A 24087-nucleotide genomic window follows, 5' to 3' on the forward strand; every position below is an offset into this window, starting at 1 on the left:
TCCTGATGACACTGTTGGCATTGTGCACCTACAGGGAGGTGATGTACATTCCCTCTCCTCCCCGTCTTCCTCTGGTTAAGAAGCAGCTTGTTCCTAAATCCCTTGCCACTTGCAAGCTCTAAGTCTTTTTTCAAGCCAGGCTTAAGAGCTGGAGGCATGCGGTGCCTGGCTATGTTACACTCTTCTAGCTCACATCACAGAAATCCCTTTCCACCCCAACCTCTGTGTCCATTCTGCCTACTTCAACACCATGAGAAGAACCTCATACCCTAGGTTCAGAGTTCTTTGCCCTACTCAACCTTCACACATTTCAGCAACACTTATATCCTGGACCAAGCCAACTTTTGACTATGGTTCTACTGAAGTAACCTCAAGTGTTAATGTTCTGTTCTCTAACTGAGTATGATGGCTCATGCCTGTGATTCCTGTACTTAGGAGATGGGTGCAAAAGAATTAGGAGTTTGAGGTCAAGCTGGACTTCTTAAGACCCTGTGGCAGTTTGAATAAGAATGCCACCTCCCCACCCCATAGGCTCAGACATTTGAAAGCTTAGCCATTAGGAAGTGGTGTTATTTGAAAGGATTAGGAGGTAGGTATGGAGTAGGTATGGACTTGTTGGAGGAAATGTGTCATGGGGGGTAGGCTTTGAGTTTCAAGGAGCCAAGCCAGGCCTAGTGTCTCTCTTGTCCTGCTGCCTGCAGGTCAGGATGTAGAACTGTCAGCTACTTCTCCAGCACCATGTCTGCCTGCATGCTGCCATGCTCCCTGCCATGAGGATAATGGACGAACCCTCCGAAACTGTAAGCCAGCCCCAATTAAATGCTTTCTTTTATAAGAGTTGCCATGGTCATGGTGTCTCTTCAACAATAGAACACTGACTAAGACAGACCCCATCTCAAACAATCAAAAATAAAAATAAAACGGTATTCCACTCTCTGAGCACAACCTTTGGCCCTTCTTCAAGGACTACACATCATTCTTTGTCCACGTTTTCCTTGGAGACCACTGAAGCCTCCATTCTGCAACCTTTCTCGTTACCTGATTTACCTTTCTGGCCTGACTTCCTTCCTTATACATGCAGAATTCTGAGACTAAATTCTAAATCCTGCGCTTGCCTCTTGATTTCTCCATCTATCCATAAACTTCTAAACTTGAACCACCCCTTTCCACCCATTCTCTCCTAGTTCACATGTGCTGCTGGAGAAAACCACATGAATATGTGTGTTATTATTGTTGAAATTCATATTTGAAATTGCGGGCAGGCCTTTTGGACTTGGCCAGCTTCCTCTCCTATTCCTTGTGGAAATTTTTCTAACCTTTTATTATTATAGCCATCCTCTCTCTCCTCCTCTCTCTCCGTCCATCATCTATCCTTCCATCCATCCATCCATCCACCCATCCATCCATCCATCCATCCATCCATCCATCCATCCACCCACCTATCCACCCACCTATCCATCCATCCATCCATCCATCCACCCACCCACCCACCTACCTACCTACCTACCTATCTATCATTTATCACTGTACTTTTACTTTTTTTTTTTTTTTGAACAAGGTCTCATTATGTAGCCCCAGCTGGCCTTGAACTCATGATTCTGCTGCGTCTGCCTCTGCCGGAATTATGTGGCTGTGCTACCACATGCTGCTTCCTCTCTAGATTACTATTGAAAAACTAAGGAGGTCCTTCAGACAAGCACTCTTTTCCATTTCAGCCCCAAACCAACCTCCTGCTCCGCCTACGTCATTCCTCCGCTTCTGGCTCCCCGGGATGCAGAGCAGACTCAGGTCTATACCCCTCAATATGACTATTTCTTTTCCCTCTTCATGCCACAGCAGTGACACACTGGACAGCGGCTGGACTTGAAGAAAAAACTTTAAAAACAAGGCCTGGTGGTGGACACCTGTAACCCCAATGTGGGAAGGTTGAGGCAACAGTATCAAAGGTTCAAGGTCATTCCTGGCTACACAGCAAGTCTGAGGCCAGCCTGGGCTATTGAAGACTGCCTGGGAGGGGGCAGAGAAGAGGAGAAGCAAAAAGGAAGAAAAACCAAGAAAAGGTAAGAACTTTGCTGAGGATTTTTCTTTCACGACATTGTCCTTGACTCTTTCCCCAACTTCCAAAAGAAAAAGTCAGTAAATACTTCCTCCTCCCTGCTTGTTCCTGCATCTATTTTTATTATTGCAAAACTGACCCTGTGTGTCAATGTCTCAAAAAGGCAATTAAAGGATCCAACGGTGGCCAATGACTGGTTCAGACAAAAACCTTTAGGAATTCTGTGAGAAGAGATCATAGTGCGATAGTGGTGGAAGGCTTTTATTCTTACAACAAATAACCAACGCGTTCAGGGCAGAGTTGATACAGGAGCGTTAGAGAGAAACAAGGAGAGGGCTGTGGGCTGTGATGGGTGTAAAACGGGGCAGCCTTGGACCTAGACTGTGAAGGACGGCTGGAGTTTCGCTCAAATGATGTGGGAAAGGACAGCATACCAAGGACACCGAATGCACGACTATTTGGCTACTACAATCACGTGAAAGGATGGTGTAGGAAGAAGAGGGATGAGAAACAAAGTCAAAAGCGTAACCACAGACTCTTGGAGTTGCCAGAGTCTAAGGAATCATGGAGTCTGACAATCGTCTTTAAAAAGACTCCTTCCTGGGGCCAGAGAGATGGCTCTGCAATTAGGAGTGTGACTGTCCCCCCAGAGGACGTGAGGTTGGTTCCCAGCACCCAAACAGGGTGGCTCACAGCTGACTGTAACTCTACCTTCAGGAGATCTGACACCTTTGGCTCCCATGGGCTCTTGTACTCATGAGCTACCCACAGACATACACATAACTTAAAATAAATCAATGCTGGGGAGATAGCTCAGCAATTAAGAGCACTTGCTGCTCTTCCAGAGGACCCATGTCTGGTTCTCAGCACCCACATGGCAGCTCACAACTGTCTGTAACTCCAGTTCCAGGGAGCTGATGCTTTTCCCCACTCTGGCCTCTGCAGGTAAAATGCTAACACATGGGGCACATAAAGAGCACATATGTACATGCAAGCAAAACGCTCATACACATAAGATAGAAAAAATACATATTTTAAAAAATTAATCTTAAAAAATAAAAACACCAATCTTGACAAATGGACAAGGCCATTGAACTGTCAGCAGTACTGGGGTAGCTTTCCTTCTGTTGCACTCTTTTAGGTGTTGAAAATTTCTCATCCCTTGATGTCTGCCCTCCTATTTATTTATCTTACTTGAGTTATTTATTGCTAGGTACAGGGATATCCATCAAAGACGCCATTTCCCAGCTTCCCCAGCAATCAGACATGTTTAAGCTCAGGTCTATGGACTGTGAACGGAAGGGTCCTCTCCTGTTTCCTCTTTCTCATGGCTGGGATTGGGATGCAGGGTGAGCCAGTCTCCAGGGATGTGATTTTACCGAGAGCAGCAATATAAATGAGTCCAGGTACCTGGCAGGTTGACAGGGCTGAACCACAGGAGCACCCAGACTTTGCATGAGAGAGAAACCTGTTTTGTATAAGCCACTCATCTATAAAACTCTGCATTACAGCACCTGGCGTGTCCTGAGCCAAGAGGAGCACAGACTTCCCGTTTCTATCAAAGTAGTTTTGCAAGAATGAAACAAAAACAAGAGAGTAAAATATACACAAGTACACATCCAGCATTTTAGTTTTTGAAGATACTAACTTTAAGACTAACCCAAGACCTTGATAATTAGCAATATTCCAGATCCCTCAGAATCCAGTATCTTCTCTGGGTGTCTGCTTAGTAGTGTCCTCTGAAGGCCAATGCCCTAAAATGAACCTGATTGGTTTTGAGACAGGGGCTTGCTGTGCAGAGTAGGCTGCCTCGGTTGGTGATCACCTCACCTTTTATATAGCCCACATAGACTTGAGGTCATGCAGTGTTTGTTTTTCTGCTCTTGGTTTTTCTAATTTAGCATGATGTCTTCCAGGCTCATCTGCCCTGTCACAAACAACAGAATTTCTTTGTTTTTGAAGATGGAATAAAAATCCATCAATATGCCACATTTCTTTTATTCAGTCACCTGTTTGTAGGCACTTAGGTTGTTTCAATGTCTTGGCTTCTAAGTACAGGTATCTGTTTAACATATTGCTTTCATTACATTGGGATATATCCTCAGAAGAGGGACTGTTGGGTTCAGGTCATAAAAAATCTCTAACTTCTAGTCGGATAGCATTTGAAAATATTGGTTACTTTTGGTTACTTTGTGTAGTGGTTTGAAAGAAAATGGCCCCCAAAGGGAGTGGCACTATTAGGAGGTGTGGCCTTCTTGAAGTGGGCATGGTTTTGTTGGAGGAAGTGTGTTACTGTGGAGGTGGGCTTTGATGTCTCATATATGCTCAAGATACCACCCAGTATCTCAGTTTACTTCCTGTTGCCTGCAAGATATAGAACTATCAGCTACTTCTCCAGAATTACGTCTTCCTGCATGCTGACATGCCCCACCATGATGATAATGAACTAAACCTCTGAAACTGTAAGCCATTCCATGAAATGTTTCATTGATAAGAGTTGCTGTGGTCCTGGTGTCTCTTCGCAGCAATAAAAAACCCAAGACCGAAGTTAGTACCAGGAGTGGGATATTGGTGTGATAGGCCTGACCATGTTTGAGTTTGGAGGAATTTGTACTTTGGTGCTTTGGCTTAGGAAAGCAATAGAATGCTTTAAGCACTGCTTAATGGGCCAGACTAGTAGGAGCGTGGAAGACAGTGGTGCTGAGGGTGATTTGAACTGTGGAGGCCTCAAGAGGTTCCAGAGGAAAAGAATTTTAGTATGTTTCCTAGAGACCATTCTTGTGATACTGGTGAAGAAAGTGGCTGCTTTTTTGACCTTGTCCAGAGTCTGCCCAAGGCTAAAGTGAAGAGATTTGGATTAATTCTGTTGGCAGAGGGAATCTCAAAACAGTCTAGTATAGCTTCTGTTTTGTGGTTACTACTATTGATGCTTATGAAGATTTATAATGAAAAGGAGCAAGCTGAGCAAGGAAAAAGGATCACTAAGAAGTAGAATAGAGCTAAACCCTATGTTCAAGGAGATAAAGGATTAAGAAATGGAATAAGGGGAGTGGTGACCTCAGGGCAAGATCCCATCCAGCTGAGCTTCCAACTTGTAAAAAGGAATTAAAGAAAGGCTTAGAACTGGGTATGGTGGTGCACACCTTTAATTCTAGCACTCAGAAGGCAGAGGCTGGCAGATCTCTGAGTTTGAGGCCAGCCTGGTCTAAAGATCAAGTTCAAGGACAGCCAAGCTCAGGCAGTGAAGTAACAATCAAAAGACAGAAAGCTGGTGACGATGTAACTGAAGGAGAGGGCCATGTTACAGCCCCAGCAAGCAGCAGAACTTGGCAGCTTCGGCCATGTGGTTTTGGCTTTAGAGTCAAAGAGTGACTAAGCAAAGCCACTGAAGCCAGGCATGTGTCAGGGGTGTCCCTGAATGGAAGCCTAGAGAGGTCATTGTGTGATGCTGTGAAGGTGAAGCCTGGATTGCCTTGGAGACCCTAAGATGTTAGAGATGCCAGAGCCATGGGATACCTGCCAAGGAGAGCTGCTAACAGGGAGTGGAACCAGCCCAAGAGAACAAAGCTAAAAGGAGCTGGAGATCTGAAGAGCATTTTGACATCAGCCGTGGAGATGCAGAGTTTGAAGTTTTCCCAGCTGGGTTTTTGGTCTTGCTTTGGTCAAGTATTTCCTTACTATACTCTGTTACCTATGTTTTGGAATGGTAATGTATATCCTGAGCCATTATATTTTGGAAATATGTGATCTGCTTTTTGATTTTGCAGGGGATTACAGTTAAGAGGATGCGTGAATCTCAGAAGAGACTTTGAACTTTGGACTTTAAAACATTGTTGAGACTGTGATAGATGAAGGGGACTTTTGAAGTTGGACTGAATGCATTTTTGCATTATGATATGGCTACAAGCTTTTGGGGGCCAGGGAGTGGAATGTGGTGGTTTGAAAGAAAATGATCCCCAAGGGGAGTGGCACTATTAGGAGGTGTGGCCTTCTTGGAGGAAGTATGTCACTGTAGAGGCAGGCTTTGAGGGTTCATATATGCTCAAGATACCACTCAGTGTCTCAGTTCACTTCCTGTTGCCCTACACGATGTATGGCTCTCAGCTACTTCTCCAGTATCAGGTCTGCCTGCACACTGACATGTTCCACTATGATGATAATGGACTAAATCTCTGAAAATGTAAGCCACTCCATTAAATGTTTTCTTTTATAAGAGTTGCTGTGGTCATGGTGTCTCTTCACAGCAGTTGAACCCTAACGAAGACACTTTGTGATCTCAGTGTGGAAGAGGAGTCTGAAAATAAAACAAAACGTTAACCATATTTGGTGGTGCACACCTTTAATCCCAATACTTGGGAGGCAGAGGCAGGGGGATCTCTGTGATTTCCAGGCCAGGCTAGTCTATATAGTGAGTTCCAAGCCAGTCAGAACTACATCGTGAGACCCTATCTCAAAAAACAAAACAAAACAAACAATAAATATTGGCTATTTTAAAATATTTGCTGCGTTTTCTCACCTTAAAAGTCAGTTTAATGCAATGAAAGGAAGGTTGGTAATATTTGTCAAAGACCTTAAAAGCTTGTGAAATTCAATAACGCCATATCTAAATAACAATTCTTAAATAATAACAGATGTGTACTATATTAGTTACAAAGATGTTTACAATAGTTTATAAAGTTATTAATAAAAAGGAAAGAAGAAAATTACTTCAGAGGGGTTTAATTCAATCACTGCAATTAATATAATAGAATAATATGTAGCTATTTGAAATATTTTGTAGTTGAATATTTAATGACTGAAAGATTAACTGAAAATATATTAGATACAGCATGATCTCACTTTGGTTCAAAAAGATGGGTGGCCAGGCCTTTAAATACAGCATTTGGGAGGCAGAGGCATCCTGGAGGCCAGCCTGGTCTACACATTGTGTTCCAGGCCAGTCAGAAATACAAGGTGAGACCCTTCCTATAAATAAACAAGTAAATAAATACTGTGATCATTATGGAGGGGATAGTGTGTGTGCATGCGCGTGTGCATGCATGTGTAAGAGCCAATGGAGGCTAGGTTATATACCAAAATATTAATAATGGTGGTACGCCTTGCATGGTTTATTTATGGGCAATATTTGCTATTTCTGCTTCTCTAAGTTTTCCAGTATGAAAACATTTTCACTTTTTCAGTAAGGCAAAAATTAACTAAAAAGAAGTTCACAATGTGCAGTGAATTAAAACCTTGAAAACAAAGATGTTCTCTGGCAAAAAGAAAAAAGAAGTCCCTTTAGCTTGTTTACAAAGTCAGAGATCCAATACACAGATGTGCTCATTAGCTTCCTGGACACTCCCTGAGTTCACATGGGTTTTTTCCACAAACTCATGTGAAACTTGGAAACTTACTTAGTTACCAACACAAACATACATAACACACATACACACATATGAAGACATAGCAAACTGGGAAATCATAGGTATGTAGAGAAATTTCCTTCCCATCATTCCTTTGTTTAAAAAGACCAGATTTAAACATGTCCTCACAACCCCAATAAGTTTTAAAAGTGATTTACATGCTTTATTAAGGAGTGTTCTGGAAAGATTCAAATAATACAGTGTTCTGTTTTTGTGGAATGTCTTCAAAAATAATTTACTAGGCAGCGACTTGGCTTCAGTTGAGTGGACCGCTGTAATAGTGCACTGTATTTTCAAATGCTTTGCTAACTGTGGTGAGACCTAACCATTTGCCTTAATCATTTTTAGTATCACCTATTCAAGAAAAAGACCTTTATATTTTTCTTAACTTTTTACTGATTAAACCTTCACAGGAGAATCTAGATCTTTCAAAAATCCATTTTTCACTAACCATCTATAAATAGACAAAACAGTGTATGGAAATTCTTTGTACAGCCCCAAGAATATAAGAAATTCACACACCAAAATAACTGTGTCTTTGATCGATTGTGAGGCTCACTTCACAACTTAACTCTTCACATCTTCTATAGCAGTGGTTCCCAACCTTCCTAATGCTGCCACCCTTTAATACAGTTCCTCATGTTGCGGGGATCCCCAACCGTAACATTATTTCATTGCTACTTCATAACTGTAATTTTGCTACTGTCATGAATCATAATGTAAATATCTGATATTCAGGATATCTGATATGTGATCCCTGGGGGGGGGGTGTCAAGACCCACAGGCTAAGAACTGCTGCTCTATAGCCATGAACAATGCCCCCTCCAAATCAAAAGGGCATTTCCTCAACTTCCTTACTTCTGTCAATGGCGCAAGGCATCAGCCACTGCATCACCCATCACCTATCCGTTACTGACATGTAAAGCCTGCGTTCAGGGTCTCACTAGACCAGGTTATTTTCACAGCCTCTCATTGTCTCCCTGTCTCTAGCTATCGGCACTTGAATCCAAACAGCAGCAAGCTGCTAGCCTGCTTAAATTCCACTTTAATTGCATTACAATGCAGTGCAAGAATCCTGGACTGAATTCTACCCTTCGGGCAGGGAAATCAAACCCTAGAATGTCTCTCAAAGCCCCTTTCTAATATTATCTTCTGCTTCTGTTCATGTGAACTCTCTGCCATCAGGCTGAGGTAGCACCAACTCTATTAATGGCTTGCTCAAGCTGCCCTCCCACCTCACTTTCTCCTCAGTGCAAATTCACCCTCCTGGCATGTGCAGCTGAACCACTAGTGCAGACTTCAGCAAACATCACAGCTGTAAATAAAAGCCCCTTTCTTTCCGAAACTCACACAGCGGCTGACCCATTGATTAAGCAGTTAGCCATATGTCTCCTACTGTCCAGCAAGCAAACACTATGATCTAATTTCGTTAATTAGAGGTAATTCCCTCATGGATCCTTGTATTTGCTTTGCTTTTCACATCCCTAGACAGAGAGCTAGAAATCTGCTAAGTGCTTAAGTGATATTTGGGGAGCAATGAGTCATCTGCACGTTTAGGTTTTGAACAAAGCCAAGCTCTCTCTCTCTCTCTCTCTCTCTCTCTCTCTCTCTCTCTCTCGTGTGTGTGTGTGTGTGTGTGTGTGTGTGTGTGTGTGTGTGTGTGTTGGCTGTGTAACCTTCTGCGAGTCCACCAAGACTCTTTTCTGACAGTACAGATATTATTAGAGCATGCTTAGAGGTTGGGGATTCCTTAGAATGCTACGGACTCATCATAATCTGTAGTCCTTGCTGAAGACGTCATAGTTCCTGGGTGCAGCGCAGAATCAGCTCACAGCCTCTCTAGCATCAGATTGTGGTGATATGCCTTCTAACAGGGAAGCTCATTGGGTGTAATGGGGACTGGTGGCTTAGGCAACTGTCCTCTGCTTAGTGGGACTAAAACTCCAGGCTCTCAGAGGCATTCAGCGTGAACCACGTGTTTTGTACCAACAGTCTGAGCACAGTAAGCCATGCTCATCATCCAGGCAAGAAGATCAGGGGACACTAATCAAAGGCAATCTTGTCAGCAGGCCTTTCAAGGTGGTGGGTCTTGAGCCTGCTTTAACCCTTCTACACAGAAGTCATTTCATAGTGCTATGGGAGAAATGTTAGTGCCAATCATTTCTGCTTCATAAAGGCCCCCTAGAATAATTTTTCAAATTAAAATATAACATTTAGAGATGTGTTGTCTACACTGGCATGTGCTATTTAGGTGCCACATAATTCTGACATTTCAGGTTTTCTATTTCTCCCTGTGAAGGAAGGTACCTTTTTTTAAATTGATGTGAGTGTGTGTGTGTGTGTGTGTGTGTGTGTGTGTGTGTGTGTTTTAAGGCTGTCTCATGTGGTCCAGGTTAGCCTCCTTCTGCTTCTATCTCAAGTTCAGGGACTGAGGTCTGCACCACTGTAGCGGGCTCAAGGAATCAATCTTAAGCCAACACTTTGGTAGTTGGGATAAAGGAATTGGTAGAACGTCTAAGTAAACAGAACTTCTTCTTCCAAAGTACCGCAGTGTTTCGGGGCAATGTCCTATGAAACCCTCAAGACAACCCCAAATCACTGACTACTTCAGTTTTTCAGATTTTAGCTGCAACCACCTAAGCAAGCCCATGAAGTTTACCACAGCAGAACTGAGATTTACTTAGACCCACCTCATTCCAAGCCCTTGCTCTCAGCTTTACACACCACCTCACACAGCTTCAAAAGCACATGTTCCTTATCACAAACATTCCCTTCAGAATACACTTTTTTTTGGGGGGGGGGCTAGGTAGAGCACTATTTACCTTATTTCTCTTGATAATGCCCAATTTTAGCTGGAGCAAGGGTTTGTTTAACCCCAGGCTACTTGGCTTTTTTTTTTTTTTTTTGCTGTTTTTTGTTTTTGTTTTTCCCTGCTGATGAAAAATCCAATTATAGCCCTTGCATCTTAAATGATTAGAAGCTGCCTTCAGAAACTCTTCAACAGCACACAGCTTTTCCCTTTGTCTGGCATCATTCTGTTTGGAGCTGGATCTGGACCAGAATCTTGGCATTAGTTACGAGACAGGAGGGGATCTCTGGAAGGTGTGCTTCCCAAGACTCCATCCACCTACTTGCAAAATAAGAACCTCCACCTCACAGCCCCGCTTAGGGTAGTAAACAAGAAAGTGTGTTTAAAAGACCCAGTGGACTAGTTTACTAGGAAAAATAAAAAAAAAAAAGTCTGCTTTTGATGACTAACTGGCTTGGGAGAAAAAGCAAGCCAAATCAACAAACACTCCAGGCAGAAAAGGAGGCAGAGGAGAAAGAAGGTGTAGACCCGTGTTCTGACCACCAGGTGTCAGCACTGGGCCAGAAGCCCAAGTTAACCGCTCCACGTTGGGGGAGGGGGACAAGAACCATGCAGGAAAACTTGGTCTGGGCCTCAGGGCGAGGCCGTCACTTGACCCCGACATGACGTTCAGGGTTGGCTTAGGCTTTTCCACCCCAAGAGCTAGTACTATATATATTGTTTTTGCACAGTTCATTTCTCTGACAGGAGTGTTGAAATGGCTGTAATACAATCAGGTAGCTGTATGCCTACAGGTTTGTCATCATAGTTTAATATTAAAAATTAACCTTAGTGGACTTTTTTTGGGGGGGAGATTTTTGTAACAGCACTTCACACATCTGTTCATTAGGCAATGAGGCGTTTTCTGGCTTCCACAGATTTCATTATTGCCACAGGGGGCAATTTTCTGGCTTCCACCCCACAACCCATTGACATTACTTCCTTTAGATTATTAATGGGACAGCAGATAGCAGGAATAGTTTTACTGTAAAAATTAAGTATATACAGATGAAATATAGACATTGACTATTAGTCTTTCTCCTTGACTTTAAGAACTTAAAAGTTCATTCCAAAACTTCTTCCAATTTTCTGTCTTCTTGTAGAGAAAAATACTGAAGGATGAATCTATCACCCTGTGAACTGCCTTTAAAGTACCCAAGGAATCCTGCCCCACACGGCTGCATTCGGTCACCGCTGAAGGATTCTCCCACAGTGCCTAGGGGCTCGTTTCAAAATGAGGACAGGGTCTGGGCTCTCTTAGTTCTAAGTCCTCCACTCTGAAACGCACCAGTGGCCACTAGAAGATGGGTAATTGAGAAGATCGGCGCATCAAACCGAGACGAAGCTCTGAGGCGAGCCAAAGCCTACATCCCTGTCTGCCAGCAGCACTTGACTCCAGTCAAGCCCGACCAAGACGTATCCCAAGCCCCATGCTGGCCTGGCCACCCCAAGTCAGAGTAGAGTCACAGGAACTAATGTCAGCCACAGACGGTTCCGAGTGGGCGCTCTTGCAACGGGAACCGTTTGGGTCATTTTTGCTTCTCAAAGCTTTACATTCTAGTTCGTATTTTGCAAATATGGGAATGTCTTCCGAGAAACCAGAAGCATCCTCTCTCCCATGGTCTCCATCACTCTCATTCCCGGAGAACTGGGAGGAAAGCAGACACCAGGGGCCACCTGGCGTCCGGAGCGCCGGAGTCAAGGCCAACCAGACCAAACCCAGGGTGAACCACTTGGTGCGGCTCGTTCGATGCCCTGACCGATTTCAGACTCGTCCCCGGAGGACGATGAGCTCACAGGGCTGGCAGCTCGGCAGAGCAAAGGGGCCAAGCAAGGAGAGGGATGCTGGCGGTGCAACAAGCCCCTGCCGGCGGGAGGGCGCGGGCGAGCCGCTCGAGAGACCCCGCTTACCTGGAGGACTCGGCGGTGAAGCTGCCGCCGTCCAGCAGCCGCATCTTGCAGAAGAGGACCCCGTTGACGAAGGGCACCGAGGAGAGCTCCTCCAGCTCGAAGTCCACCTTAAACTTAAACTTCTTCTTCTTCATCATCGTGAGGGCCAGGAGGCGGCGGCGGCGGCGAGCGGGCTGCACGGACGGGCGCCGCCGCCTCAGCTCGGCCGAGCCTCGGATCCGCCCAGCCCCATGGTCGGGGCCGCGAGCAGCGCGTGGGGGGGCGGCCGGGGGGCGCCGCGAGCCGGCGGGAGCCGGGGCCGCCTGTCGCGGCAGCCCGGGCCGGAGCGCACCGGCGGCTGCAGCGCGGACCCCGGCCGCCCGCGAGGAGCGGTCGCCTTGCAGCTCGGCCGCCCGCGGAGGGAGTGGGCGTCCTCTCGGTGCCGCCGCCACCGCCCGTCTGATTGCGAGCAGGGAGAGGCGCCTCTGGAAGAACGGTCGCCGCCGCCGCCGCCTCCCCGCCCCAGGCGCCCCTAGCGGCCGCGGCCGGCAGCGCACTCCGCGCGGAAGCGAGCAGGCGGGCGGGCGGAGGGCGGAGAAACTCCGGGCGGGCGGGCGGGCGGGCGCACGCCCGGCGGGCGGGGGAAGCTGGGGAAGCTAACACGCGACGGCAGTAAGCTGGTCACGCCTCCCGCGGGTTAAAAAAAGACAAACCCAGCCGAAAAAGCTTCCTTCTGCAGCTTCCTCTGCGCCTTTCCTTTCTGGGTTTGGCACCGCCCCCTTTCTTCCCCTCCCCCTCCAGGGATTTCACGGCCTCTGAGTTTTGAAGATCCAGACCAATAGAATCCCAAACCTGAAATGGCCGGTAGGGATTCGAAGTTCACTAGCCCTTAAACATTAGGCGAAAATCAGGTAGGGGAAAGGACAGGATTAAGCTGTGTTGTGGCCGCATCAACCGCCCAAGCACGGGGCTGGGCCATGTGTTTCCTTTCATGGATGCCTTGTTTACTTCATTCTTGTCACCCAGGAAAGAAAAAGGACCAGAGGAGTTAACATACTAACCCCTTTAAAATCTGTCCATTCTGTGAACACATGAAGTCAGATCCTGAAGGCATGCTTAATAAAATGCTCCTTAGATGAATAACACACACACACACACACACACACACACACACACACACACACACACAATCTATTGTTAAAATCTATGCTATTAACTTAGCTATGTAATGTTTTCAGGAAGGTTGTTTGTTGTTTCCTTGTTTTGTTTTTCAGAGTCTCTAGCTCAGGCTGGCTTCAAACTCCCGATGTAGCCAAAGATGATGATGAACTTGTGATCCTCGTATTGGGGTAATAGGGATGTGCTGCCATGCCAGGTTTATGCGGTTCTAGGAATTGGACCCAGGGCTTTCATGCATGCTAGCAAGCGACCTCACAACTGAGCTACATCTCCAGCCTGGGATCTGTTCTTTTTCATCTTTGAAAAGTATAATTGAAAAAATTCTTCTTCCTAGATGACTCATTTAGTTACTTTTTAAAAAAATTCAATTTATGTATCTGGGTGTCTTGCTTGCGTACATGCCTGTGTATGCCTGTGTGTGCCTGATACCAGCAGAGGCCAGAAAAGAGTGTCAGCTACTCTTAAACTGGAGTCACAGACAGATGTGAGCTGCAATTTGGATTTGGGTATTAAACCAGGGTCCTTTGGAACTGCTGAACCATCTCTGCAGCCCACTCGTTTATTTATTCATATAAATATTCTAATTACCTAAACCATCAGTTACTAGCTAGACTCCATGATCAAAACCCAAAAAACTGCCCTTAGGAATTTTACAGTCCTGGGCTGGCTAAGACAGATCAGCGGGTAAAGGACCTGGCAGACACTTCTACGACATGAGTTTGATTCCTGAACTCCTGTGATGGAAACAGCTACCTAATCCCACAGGTTGGCTTCTGACCTCCACGGGTTCACTGTGAGGCATGCACACCTACAAATACACTCACATTAAATAAATACTAAGTAAATATGTTTTAAAACTTTTAAAGACAAAACTGGGATGCGGTGAGATGTCGGTGGGTGAGGCACCTTTGGTCCTAAGAACCCATGTAAAAGTGGAATGAGAAGCAGCTTCACAAAGTTGCCCTTTGAGTCCCAAACACCACCATGACATGCACGATTCCACATACCCCCCCCCCTCTCTCACACACACACACACACACAAGAATAATAATACATAACGATTTTTAAAAAACAAAGCCCAAGACGGAGGAAAAAAAAATAGAACTAAATTCAAACAGCATAATTGAGAAGAGAAAGTGTTAATCAGCTTTATGAACTTTAAAGAATAGCCAGGATTTGGGAAAAAGTAGGAGGTAATCTTGGTGAAGAAGTACAGACTCAGACAGGGCTTAACATTTGGGCATGAGGATTTGGTAGTGGAGGCTTGCTGCCTTCTGGGACAGAAAGAGACAGGGGAAGAGTGGGTTCTGATGTTTGTAGTTTGCAGAAAGCATGGCAGGTAGGAGGGCAGCCTGGGAAGAGAGGAAATAATGAGGATCTGGGCAGTTTGCAGGGAGCGAGGCTGAGCCTTAGAGTGCCTGTGGAAGGTTAAGGTTGAAACTATGCATGTGGGAATTGTGGTATTCACTGATGGCGGAAACCCAACAGTCGGGTAAGAATGAGCTGCTCTGGAGAATATTTAATGGGCAGATGGCCGAGAAGGTGATTGTGAAGGTTTCCAAGAACAAACAGCCTGAGAAAGAGATTAAGAGAGATGGCCTGAAATCCAAGAAAGAGTTTGAACCTTAGAACATTAGTTATTAATATCTACTGGGGTGTTACATGCAGAGATGGGAGGATTCCTGGGGTCTGCTGGCCCGCCAGTCTAACCAACCAGCAAGCTCTAGCTTCAGTCAGAGACTTTGTCTCAAAAAGCTACCCGAGAACGATTGGTATAAATACCTGATGTGGCCCTCTGGTCTACACACTCACACACACACACACACACACACACACACACACACACACACACACAGAGAGAGAGAGAGAGAGAGAGAGAGAGAGAGAGAGAGAGAGAGAGGCTTGCACACACGTGCACTGCAAATCCTAGAGGATTTGGATTGAAAAGCAGCTGCAGAACTGAAGAGCTAAAGGGTCATTAGTTACCTTAGCAAGAGAATTTTCCATACCAGATGTTGGCAAAGTGATATTAAAATGGTTTCGCAAGTGAGTAGAAGGTAGTTATGAGGAAGGATGACTAAAAGGGTTTTGTTTTGTGTTGTTTTTGTTTTCCTGACTTTTGTCATTGAATGAGAGGTGGCATTAGTCCAAGGAGGGTTCAAACCTTTCAGCAGTATTCAGGAACTTTCCGGCACTTAGTGGGTTCCTATTATGTGTCAAGCACTTTATAGATCTGAGATGTATCACAGATGCTGCATCTATGGAGGATGTAGGGAAATAAGCAGAGAGTTGTAGTGCAATGTAGCAGCTGTCTGTAAGTGATGGAGAAGGGAGATTGCTGTGCTAAGAAGATAACACATGTAGCCAAGTCAAGTAGGTTTAAGGAAGGCTTTCTGGGATTAATGATACTAGAGCTGAGGCCTGGAGATATGGTGGGGGTGGGGAGCAGTTTCTATCCTGTTCTCATGAGCAGAGGCTCAGAGGAAGAGGTACTGTGTTGCAGAGGGAACTGAAATTAGCTCTGTCTGTCTGCAATTCGGAGTCCTACTTGGAAACGGGTGTAATTGAGAGCCATTGATGCTTTAAACCAGAGGAGTGATGTATTCAGATCTGCATTTTATAAGGCTCTCCAGCTGTAGTGACACTGGAAAACAGCATGCAGTTTGACTATTAAACACCTGGGATGAGTCAGGATGAAGGCAGGAAACAGCTTTGTACTCCCAGTATTTAGAAAAGGAAAGCTCAATGAAAGGACTCGGTACAGAGCAGAGGGCAGAGAGGTGGGGAGAAATAACCCTGATCCCTCTCACCCCCTCACTTCTGATCTCCTGCAGGTGCTTCCCATGAGCCCAAGCTAGCCCAAAGCCAGAAAACAAAGAGCCTGACAAACGCAGTTTAGAGGAGACAGCCATGTGGGGCATAGAGGGGTGGAACAGAGCCAAACAAGAGGACAGAAAGCTGTGAGCACACACTTGATCCAGCCAGCATTCCCCACTGGAGTCCAAAACAATGCTAAATACTTTGAGGGAAAAAAAAGTCAGCCTTTCGGTACTTCTGAAGTCCTGGGAAGGGACTGAGGATTGGAAATCTGCAGGGTATCGAATTCCAAGTCACATCACCTGCTTGGTCCTCCTTCAGCTTCTGACATGTGAGAGTTTGCACTTCCCAGTCTACTTGTAGGCAGGTGTAGCTTTGTGTCTTGTTCTAACCCAGCGGTCCTCAACCTTCCTAATGCTGAGACCCTTCAACACAGTTCCCCATGTTGTGGTGACCCCAACCATCAAGTTATTTTCCCTTCTCCATAACGGTGATGAATCAATAATTAAGTATTTTTGGAGACAGAGGGTTGCCAAAGGGGTTGTGGCCCACATGTTGAGGACCACCGTTCTAGCCAAGATTATATGAGAAGTAACACTCCACTTCCAGGATGAGATAAAACAAGTCTTTGAACAGTTTTCTGGACCGTCTCTCCCCTGCCACAATAGTTATAGAGAGGTATGGGGAAGACCTTGACTTAGGATGGAATAGCCACAGAATCAAGAGAGCTCTGATCTGATCTCTGTGTAAGAGCAAAGAGCAACTGCCCACACCTGCAGTGAACACTTTGGATGGAGGAAGAAACTTGTATTAGGCCAGTGAGATTTGGAGACTATGTGTTCCAACAGCACCAGGCAGGCTTATTCTGCTTAGAATGTAGATGTGGGGCTGATAATAGGACTCTGTTGCTGACTTTTCCATCATGAGGACCTTAAGAGGAGTCTAGCATATTCCTGTCGTCATAACTTGCTTGCAAATGGCCACAAATGCCAGGAGATAGCCTGTATTTACCCACACCGGTTTTTATCTTAAGTACATCTCTTTAGCAGAACTTATTTGAACCTATAGTTTGATTGCCAGGGGAGTCTCAGGGGTGTAATTTTTCTTTAACATTTCCAAGTTCTTCAAATAGTATGGTAGCATACCTAAGGATGGCAACCTTCATTGTGCAAGTTTTGCAAAGGCGCTGATGGTTGGTTAGTCATCTTTGTATCTTTTGTGTGAAGTTTGATATATCTGATATTACCAGGTCGTCAATAAGTATTTCTTGAAATGACTTGGACTAAGCTGTTTTTCACCTCAGGTGACATGACAGAGCTGAAGGACACATTCCAAGATTATTTGCTGCCCAAAGGTTTGACAGTTCGTACAGTACACTCTAGTGTGGGAAGGGCGAGGTGGTCACCGAAAAGGGAAGGAGGAGGTGGAGTGGTAGTCGGACTTTCTGTCTCTGTGACAATCCTCAAAAAGGACTATTTTAAAAGAAGGGTTTATTTTGGTTCATAGTTCCAGTGCATAGCTAGATCTGTTGCTTTGGGACCACGGTAAGGCAGAGTATCCTGGTAGGAGAGCTTGTGGTAGAGGCTGCTCACCTCACCGTGGCCAGGAAGCAGAATGAAAGAAACTGGAAGGGAGCAGAGACAAAATACACTTCAAAGCCACCCCTCTTCTGATGACTCATTTCCTCCTCCCAGACCCATCTCCTAGTTTTCCCCACCTCCTAAAACAGTGCCACCAGCTGGGGCCCAAGTCCTCACCAACATGAGCCTGTGGAGGACATTTCCTGTTCAAAGCAAACAGGTAGAAAAAGTAGCTATAGCCGAAGCAATCGTGCAAGTTAAAGCTAGGCTAGCTGTAAATACAACTCCAAAGTAACAGTGGATTAAATATGACAAGAAGGTGGAAGGAAGGTGTGTTCTCTTCCTTTGAGAACATTTCCTGAAAGATGCATAATCCATTTTTATTTAAATCCCCTTGCCACTTGAGAGAAATCACGGCACCAATTCCAGGCTCCATAGAAACCTCCCACAGATCACCTTCCTTTACTTCTGGCATCTGCTGGTTGGATTTTGATGTCAAGGGAAACTTTAGAAGTTACATAATAAAGATGGCAGAGCCTGGGTCCCTAGATGATTGTGTAGCAGAGGTGAACCTCACTTTTGCACCCCTGATCAGGAACGCTTACACTGAAGTGTTGTGTAAAAAACATTTTTTTTTCCAGTATAAATGTTTGAAGTATTCTTGCCACAAATAGCTAGCAATGCTTTAATACAAAAACTGTTACAGAAGGCAGGGCAAAATTATAAAAATCTCTAACTACTCAGGCAGGAGTGAGGAAACATTGGAGGTGGAAAAATAGAAATCCTTGACAAGTGCCTTGGTCCTTTTTTTTTTTTTTTTTTGTTAATAAAGGAATAATACCACAGATCGGCTAAATAAAGAGAAGAAGAGGTTTATTCTGGCACATGGTTCTGGTCCAGGGTCAAAGGCTGACAAATGCCAAAGTAGTGCACGGGGAGAGCCGAGGAACTAGAAAGAGACCCAGCCAAACTGGCTTTTATAGCAGACTCACTCTAGATGGCCCATTAACCCATCAATCCATTAATTACATGATTGAATAAATCCATTCATGAGAGTACTGCTCTAATCACCTCTTGAAGGGCCCACTTCTTAATATTTCATAACAAGGCTTAGATTTCATACACAGTTCAACAAATCACAGCACAAGACATTTGATCAGAGGTGCCTGCAATGATTTGGAAGGAAAACATGATGCCTATAAAACCATAGCGTTATGAAAAATATTGGAAAATGGGAATGCTGTCAGTTACGTTTATTGGCTGCATTCAACAAGATACCGCCAACACGAGATGGACTCATGCAATCATGAGCAGGTTTGCAGGCATGGATGAAAAGAAAATAAAGTACTGGAAACACAAAGCCTCTGGGGTTTGGAAAAATGGGCTGCTCTGTTCTTCAAAGGATAGAAAATGAGATTGAAAAAGCTTTTGAGCAATGAGGGCCCATTAAGACTCAGCCATGCAACAAAGATTAGGTTAGGATGTGGCTCCACATTGCAGGCTAATGGTCTCCAAGGAACCGCCTTAAACTGAAAGGAAAAGGCCTAGTATCAAAGCAGCAAAGACATAAATCAGGACTGAGAATTATCTGTAGGACACTTTAATGTTGGTGGCTCATGGAACTGACTGGAAACAGACTGATAAGTCTCAGTTGTTTTTGTTGTTGTGGTTTTTGTTTTTTGTTGTTTTTTGAGACAGGGTTTCTCTGTGTAGCCTTGGCTGTGCTGGATCTCACTCTGTAGACCAGGCTGGTCTTGAACTCACAGAGATTCACCTGCCTCTGCTTCCTGAGTGTTGGGATTAAAGGCGGGTGCTACCACTGTCCAGCACAGATCTGTTTTAAAAGCTGTGCTTTCCCCCAAGGAAGTGGTACTTCCTAACACCCACTTCAAATTCCACAGTAGAAAAAAAATTCCAGAGGCCAGAAAAGTGACCATGGAGGACCATGGCAAAGGAGGCATCTCACCATTATGCTGTCACAGTGGCAGAATTAGATATTAATGATGGCCTGGCCCCGCCCCTTTGCTTTCAGAGCTGGAACTGTTTACCACATGGCATGTGTCCTGTCATTGTTTAGGAGTAGGGGAAGACGTTCCATTAGCTCTTGGCTCATGAACTGGTAATACGTTGTACCAGACCATGTGCTGTGGGGACTGTTATGTACGCTGTAGAATGTTCAGAAACGTTCTTGGCCTCTAAGCATATTCCCCTTCCTCTCAGCTGACTCAGTCAAGACTATGTCCAGACATTTTCCTAATATCTGCTGTGGGACCCACAGTAGGATGTGGGATTACATCCAGGCCTCATGTGAACTCTTCAGCATGACCTCGGTGTCCTGTACTGTCAAACTTACATGCAGTGACCGTCTGAGAGTTTGGGCCATCTCACTTGGGGAGGGAACCAGCATATTATTTGTTTTGTCAAGAGGATGACATGGTTATTTGGTGACCAAACAGATAGACTATGGCATAAAATTCGGGGTCATCGTGAACCGTGTCTGCTTGAGCAAATAGTTTGACTCCCCCTTCCAGTTAGTGTGCGACTCCCAGGCATGGCCCATAAAAGCCTCATGCATGTGGTCTTTTCGCTCTTTACCTGACAGCCAGATGTTAATGTCGTCAAAGATAATCTTGGACAATGGGGGAATCAAGCCCCCATCACCCTGGGTCTCCTACTGGCACCTTACAGCAAAGATCCTACTTGTTTTCCCAATTCCATTGGCTAGAATACTGGTCTGGAAGGAGTGAGACATTATCATTCAATTAAAAAATAATAGTAATAGAGTTCTTACTACTGGTTCTGGAAATTGAACCTAGGATGTCTTGTCTGCTAAGAATATGGTCTACATTGAATAATACTTTAAGGCCTTTAATTATTATTTTTAAAATACAGTAAAATATACATAAAACATACCATCTTTAATCTTTTAAATGTATAGTTCAGTAACATTAAGTTCATCTTGGGCACCACTATCCTTCCCAGAATTCTCCATCTTGAAGAATGGAGACTCTTTATCCATCGAACAGTAACTAATCTATCTCCCACAGCCCCTGGACCATTCATTCTATTGTTTCTTTGTGGATTTGACTAACCTAGGGAACTCATATAATGGTATTTGTCCTTTTGTGACTAGACTATTTCTGTTAAATGTTTAGTTTTTCTTTTTTCTTTTTGTTTTTCTAGGGATTGAACTCAGGGCTTCATTCATGCTAGGATGACATTCTAGCTTAGTGCTTAAACATTTAATTTGTCAAACCACTAAAGTACATATTGTGTGCCTAGAGCAGATCATAACTTCTAAAACAAATGTTTATTGTCTAAGTGAACCTTCAGTTGTTGTTAATTTGCAATATTTGTTTAATTGTATTATGTTGTATTTAATTTACAAATTTATAATGATTTATAGTTGTATAAAAGTCCTGACACAACTAAATTCAAGTTTAATATTACTGTATAAGAGATGGTTACAGGGGTTGAAAAGATGGTATAGCATCTATCAGAACACTGGAGTTCAGATGTCAGCACCCACATAAGGCAGCTCACAAGTGTGGATAACTACAGCTCAAGGGATTGGGCATCCACTTCTGGCCTCCGTGGGTACCTGTATACACACACACACACACACACACACACACATCTTATAATAATTTAAATCACCATCAGGCCATCATGGTGCCCACAGAAAAGCTTGTGTTCCAAAGGGGTTGGGGAGAGAAAGAAAAAGAAACAGAAGCAGGTTGCAAAGTCCACCCTTGATTGCATGCTTCTTGTGGAAGGTGGAAGGTGGAATCACTGGGGTTGCTAACTTCAAGCAGTTTCTCCTGGACATAATCAAAGTGAATGGAAGAGCTAGGAATCCATCCGGAGAGCAGAGAGGTTGTAGTCATCAACAGGAAAAAGAGTGAGCTGGGTCTGGTGGCGTAGGCCTGTAATCTCAGCTATGTGGGAGGCTGAGACAGAGGAAGACAAATTCAAGGCCAGCAAGACCTTGTCTCAAAGTAAATAATAAAAAATAATAATAACAATGATAATAATAAAGCAAAGCCAACAAAAAGTGGATGGGGATGTAGCTTTGAACACGTAGCCCTAGGTTTGGGATGGAGGGTGGGGTGGGAAAGGAGCAAGAGCGATATCTTGTCACTTCCCATATACCTTGTGCTCGCTAATTTTTATGTCACTTTGACACACGCTAGAGTCAGCTGGGAGGAGGGAGCCTCAATTGAGAAAATGTCCCCCCCCCATAAGATCAGACTGTAGGGCATTTTCTTAATTAGTGATTGATAGAAGAGCAATATATTTCAAGGGGAAAAAAACCACAATTACTTTCTGAGGTTCCTATTTGAATTCTAAAACTTGACGTCCTTCACTGTACTTTTGTTTTAATCTAGGTTCAAATTTCTATGCAAAGGTGGCAAATTGTCTTTGTAGTTTTTAAAAGCAAACATTCAGGTCTCCAATTGTCTGTCACAAGTGGTGGTGTTTATTCAACTTCTTTCCTGTCAGGATATAACTGGAGTGGGTCAAAAAGTGCTTCAGCTGAACAACTCTGACCATCTGGAGTGCCCCGGGCCCTAGTTTCTTAAACTGTGGGCGGCGACTTCACACAGGGTTGTGTGACTAATGTGGGGGGCAGTGAATAATTTACCATCATTAAGTTTTCTGAATCCTAGTAAAATGTGTGATGCGGCCAGTGTGTTTCTGGCACCTTGGCTGTGTTGCATCACACTTCCCCGCAGCCTTGATTCTAAACACATGACATGCACGCTTTGTGCTCCGTGGGTCGTTATGCGGCAGAACACCAAGGGATGCTTCCTGAATCATCGCAGTTCAGATTTGATATCGCATGTTACCGACTGCGCCATTTTTCAAATATGTCTAGACAAAGTTTTCTTCTCTTACAGGAAAGGTTGTGCAGTTATGAGAACAAGGACTTTCAAAATGGCTTCCGGGGCTCCTGGGATGGCTCAGTGGTTAAAGGTGCTTTCTGTCAAGCGAAGCCTGATGACCTGCATTCCATCCCCAGGACTCAGAGCTAAAACTTACCTGAGCTGTGTCTTCTGACCTTCAGCACAAGCATCCTGGCCGACGTGTACATACAAGTGTATTGGTGAAATTATTAAGGCCACTCCACGTAGTTAAAAGGGAGGTTTATTTTGTGGGGTAACTTACAAATGAAGGGGTAGGTTGCAGGGTCTGGCAAAGGTATAGCGCAGTCCGGCGGTGTTCTCTGGAGAACTCTGCCCAGTCTATCTCCAGCGTCCAGGGTCCCAGAACCAAGAGGGACCTCTCCTCTCAATTCTGGGTCTTCAGCTTCCTCCTCCGCCCCGCCTCCCGGGCGTGACCATTACCGAAGCCTCAATGGGGCTTGGAACTTCCAGGCCAATGCTGGGATGGCTATCCACTACACAAGTGTGTGTGTATATACATGTACAAATAAATAAATAAACGAACATAATATTAATGCAAAGTCTTCTGGGCATGACATGGTTGTTGCACTCATGAATCCACGGTAACGGTTACCAACCAGCACAAGATTGGGGCCATTAACATTTTATCGTGAATGGAGAGGCATTTAAGAGGTGCCCCAACTCCTGTGGGATTATTGGCAGTTAATGGTTCTGGGGAAAGGGGGGTCATTTGTTTCAGTGGTGTAGCCACTGAAAAGCTGCTCATACTTCAGTAAATAACCTCCCACCCCTACTGTACAAACAGCCTTATTAAAACACAGTGAATCCATGCGCCTGCCTGGGGTTGCTTGCCCTGGGTGGGGAGAAGAAAGCACGAGAGAGCAAATACATGGTGGGATATAGGAGAGAAAGAGAGGCACAATGGTTCATGTCCTGTGGAGAGAGGCAGATCGAAGGAGGAGAAGAGGGTCAGGAGCAAATGGAGATGGGTGGCCTGCTTGCCACACGGGGCCACGGTGATATCCAGGCCTGGGCTGATGCCGAGGGCCATATCTGGGTCTATGGAACCGCCACAGCTGCGGTCTGTGTTGCTGTCCAGGGCTCCTGTTACCACCGAAGCCTGTGAGGCTAGGGCTGCACAGACTTGGCGCTGCCCCTCACTGGTTGTAGCACTCAGGAGAGTGGGCCCTGCACCTCTCCTGGGCAGCACAGTAGAGCTGAGCCGGTTGGCGGGGATGTGAGTGAGCTGGCCCCAAGGGTATGAGAGTTGGAGAGCTGGCCCTGACCCCCCTCGTTTTTGCCAAATTGGTGGTGTGGGTGAGGAAAAGATGACCTCCCTCCGTCGCCTCTCACCACCTGCAGCAGACAGGAAAACTGGTCCTGCCCCTCACCAGCTGTAGCACTTGGG

The 24087-nt window shown here is 45.0% G+C and overlaps 1 protein-coding gene across 1 annotated transcript in view; it reads right to left on the reverse strand.

Moving 5' to 3' along the window:
- Fam102b (family with sequence similarity 102 member B) overlaps positions 1–12672 on the reverse strand; it is a 55555-nt gene extending 42883 nt beyond the window's left edge. The window contains exon 1 of the mRNA XM_036190563.1: positions 12218–12672. Within this exon, the coding sequence (XP_036046456.1) occupies positions 12218–12354 (137 nt within the window). The 5' untranslated portion in view covers positions 12355–12672. The remainder of the gene's footprint in view (positions 1–12217) is intronic.
- Positions 12673–24087: the final 11415 nt, after the last annotated feature.

This window comes from Onychomys torridus, chromosome 6 (genome assembly GCF_903995425.1).
Source record: "Onychomys torridus chromosome 6, mOncTor1.1, whole genome shotgun sequence".
Classification (NCBI taxonomy): Eukaryota; Metazoa; Chordata; class Mammalia; order Rodentia; family Cricetidae; genus Onychomys; species Onychomys torridus.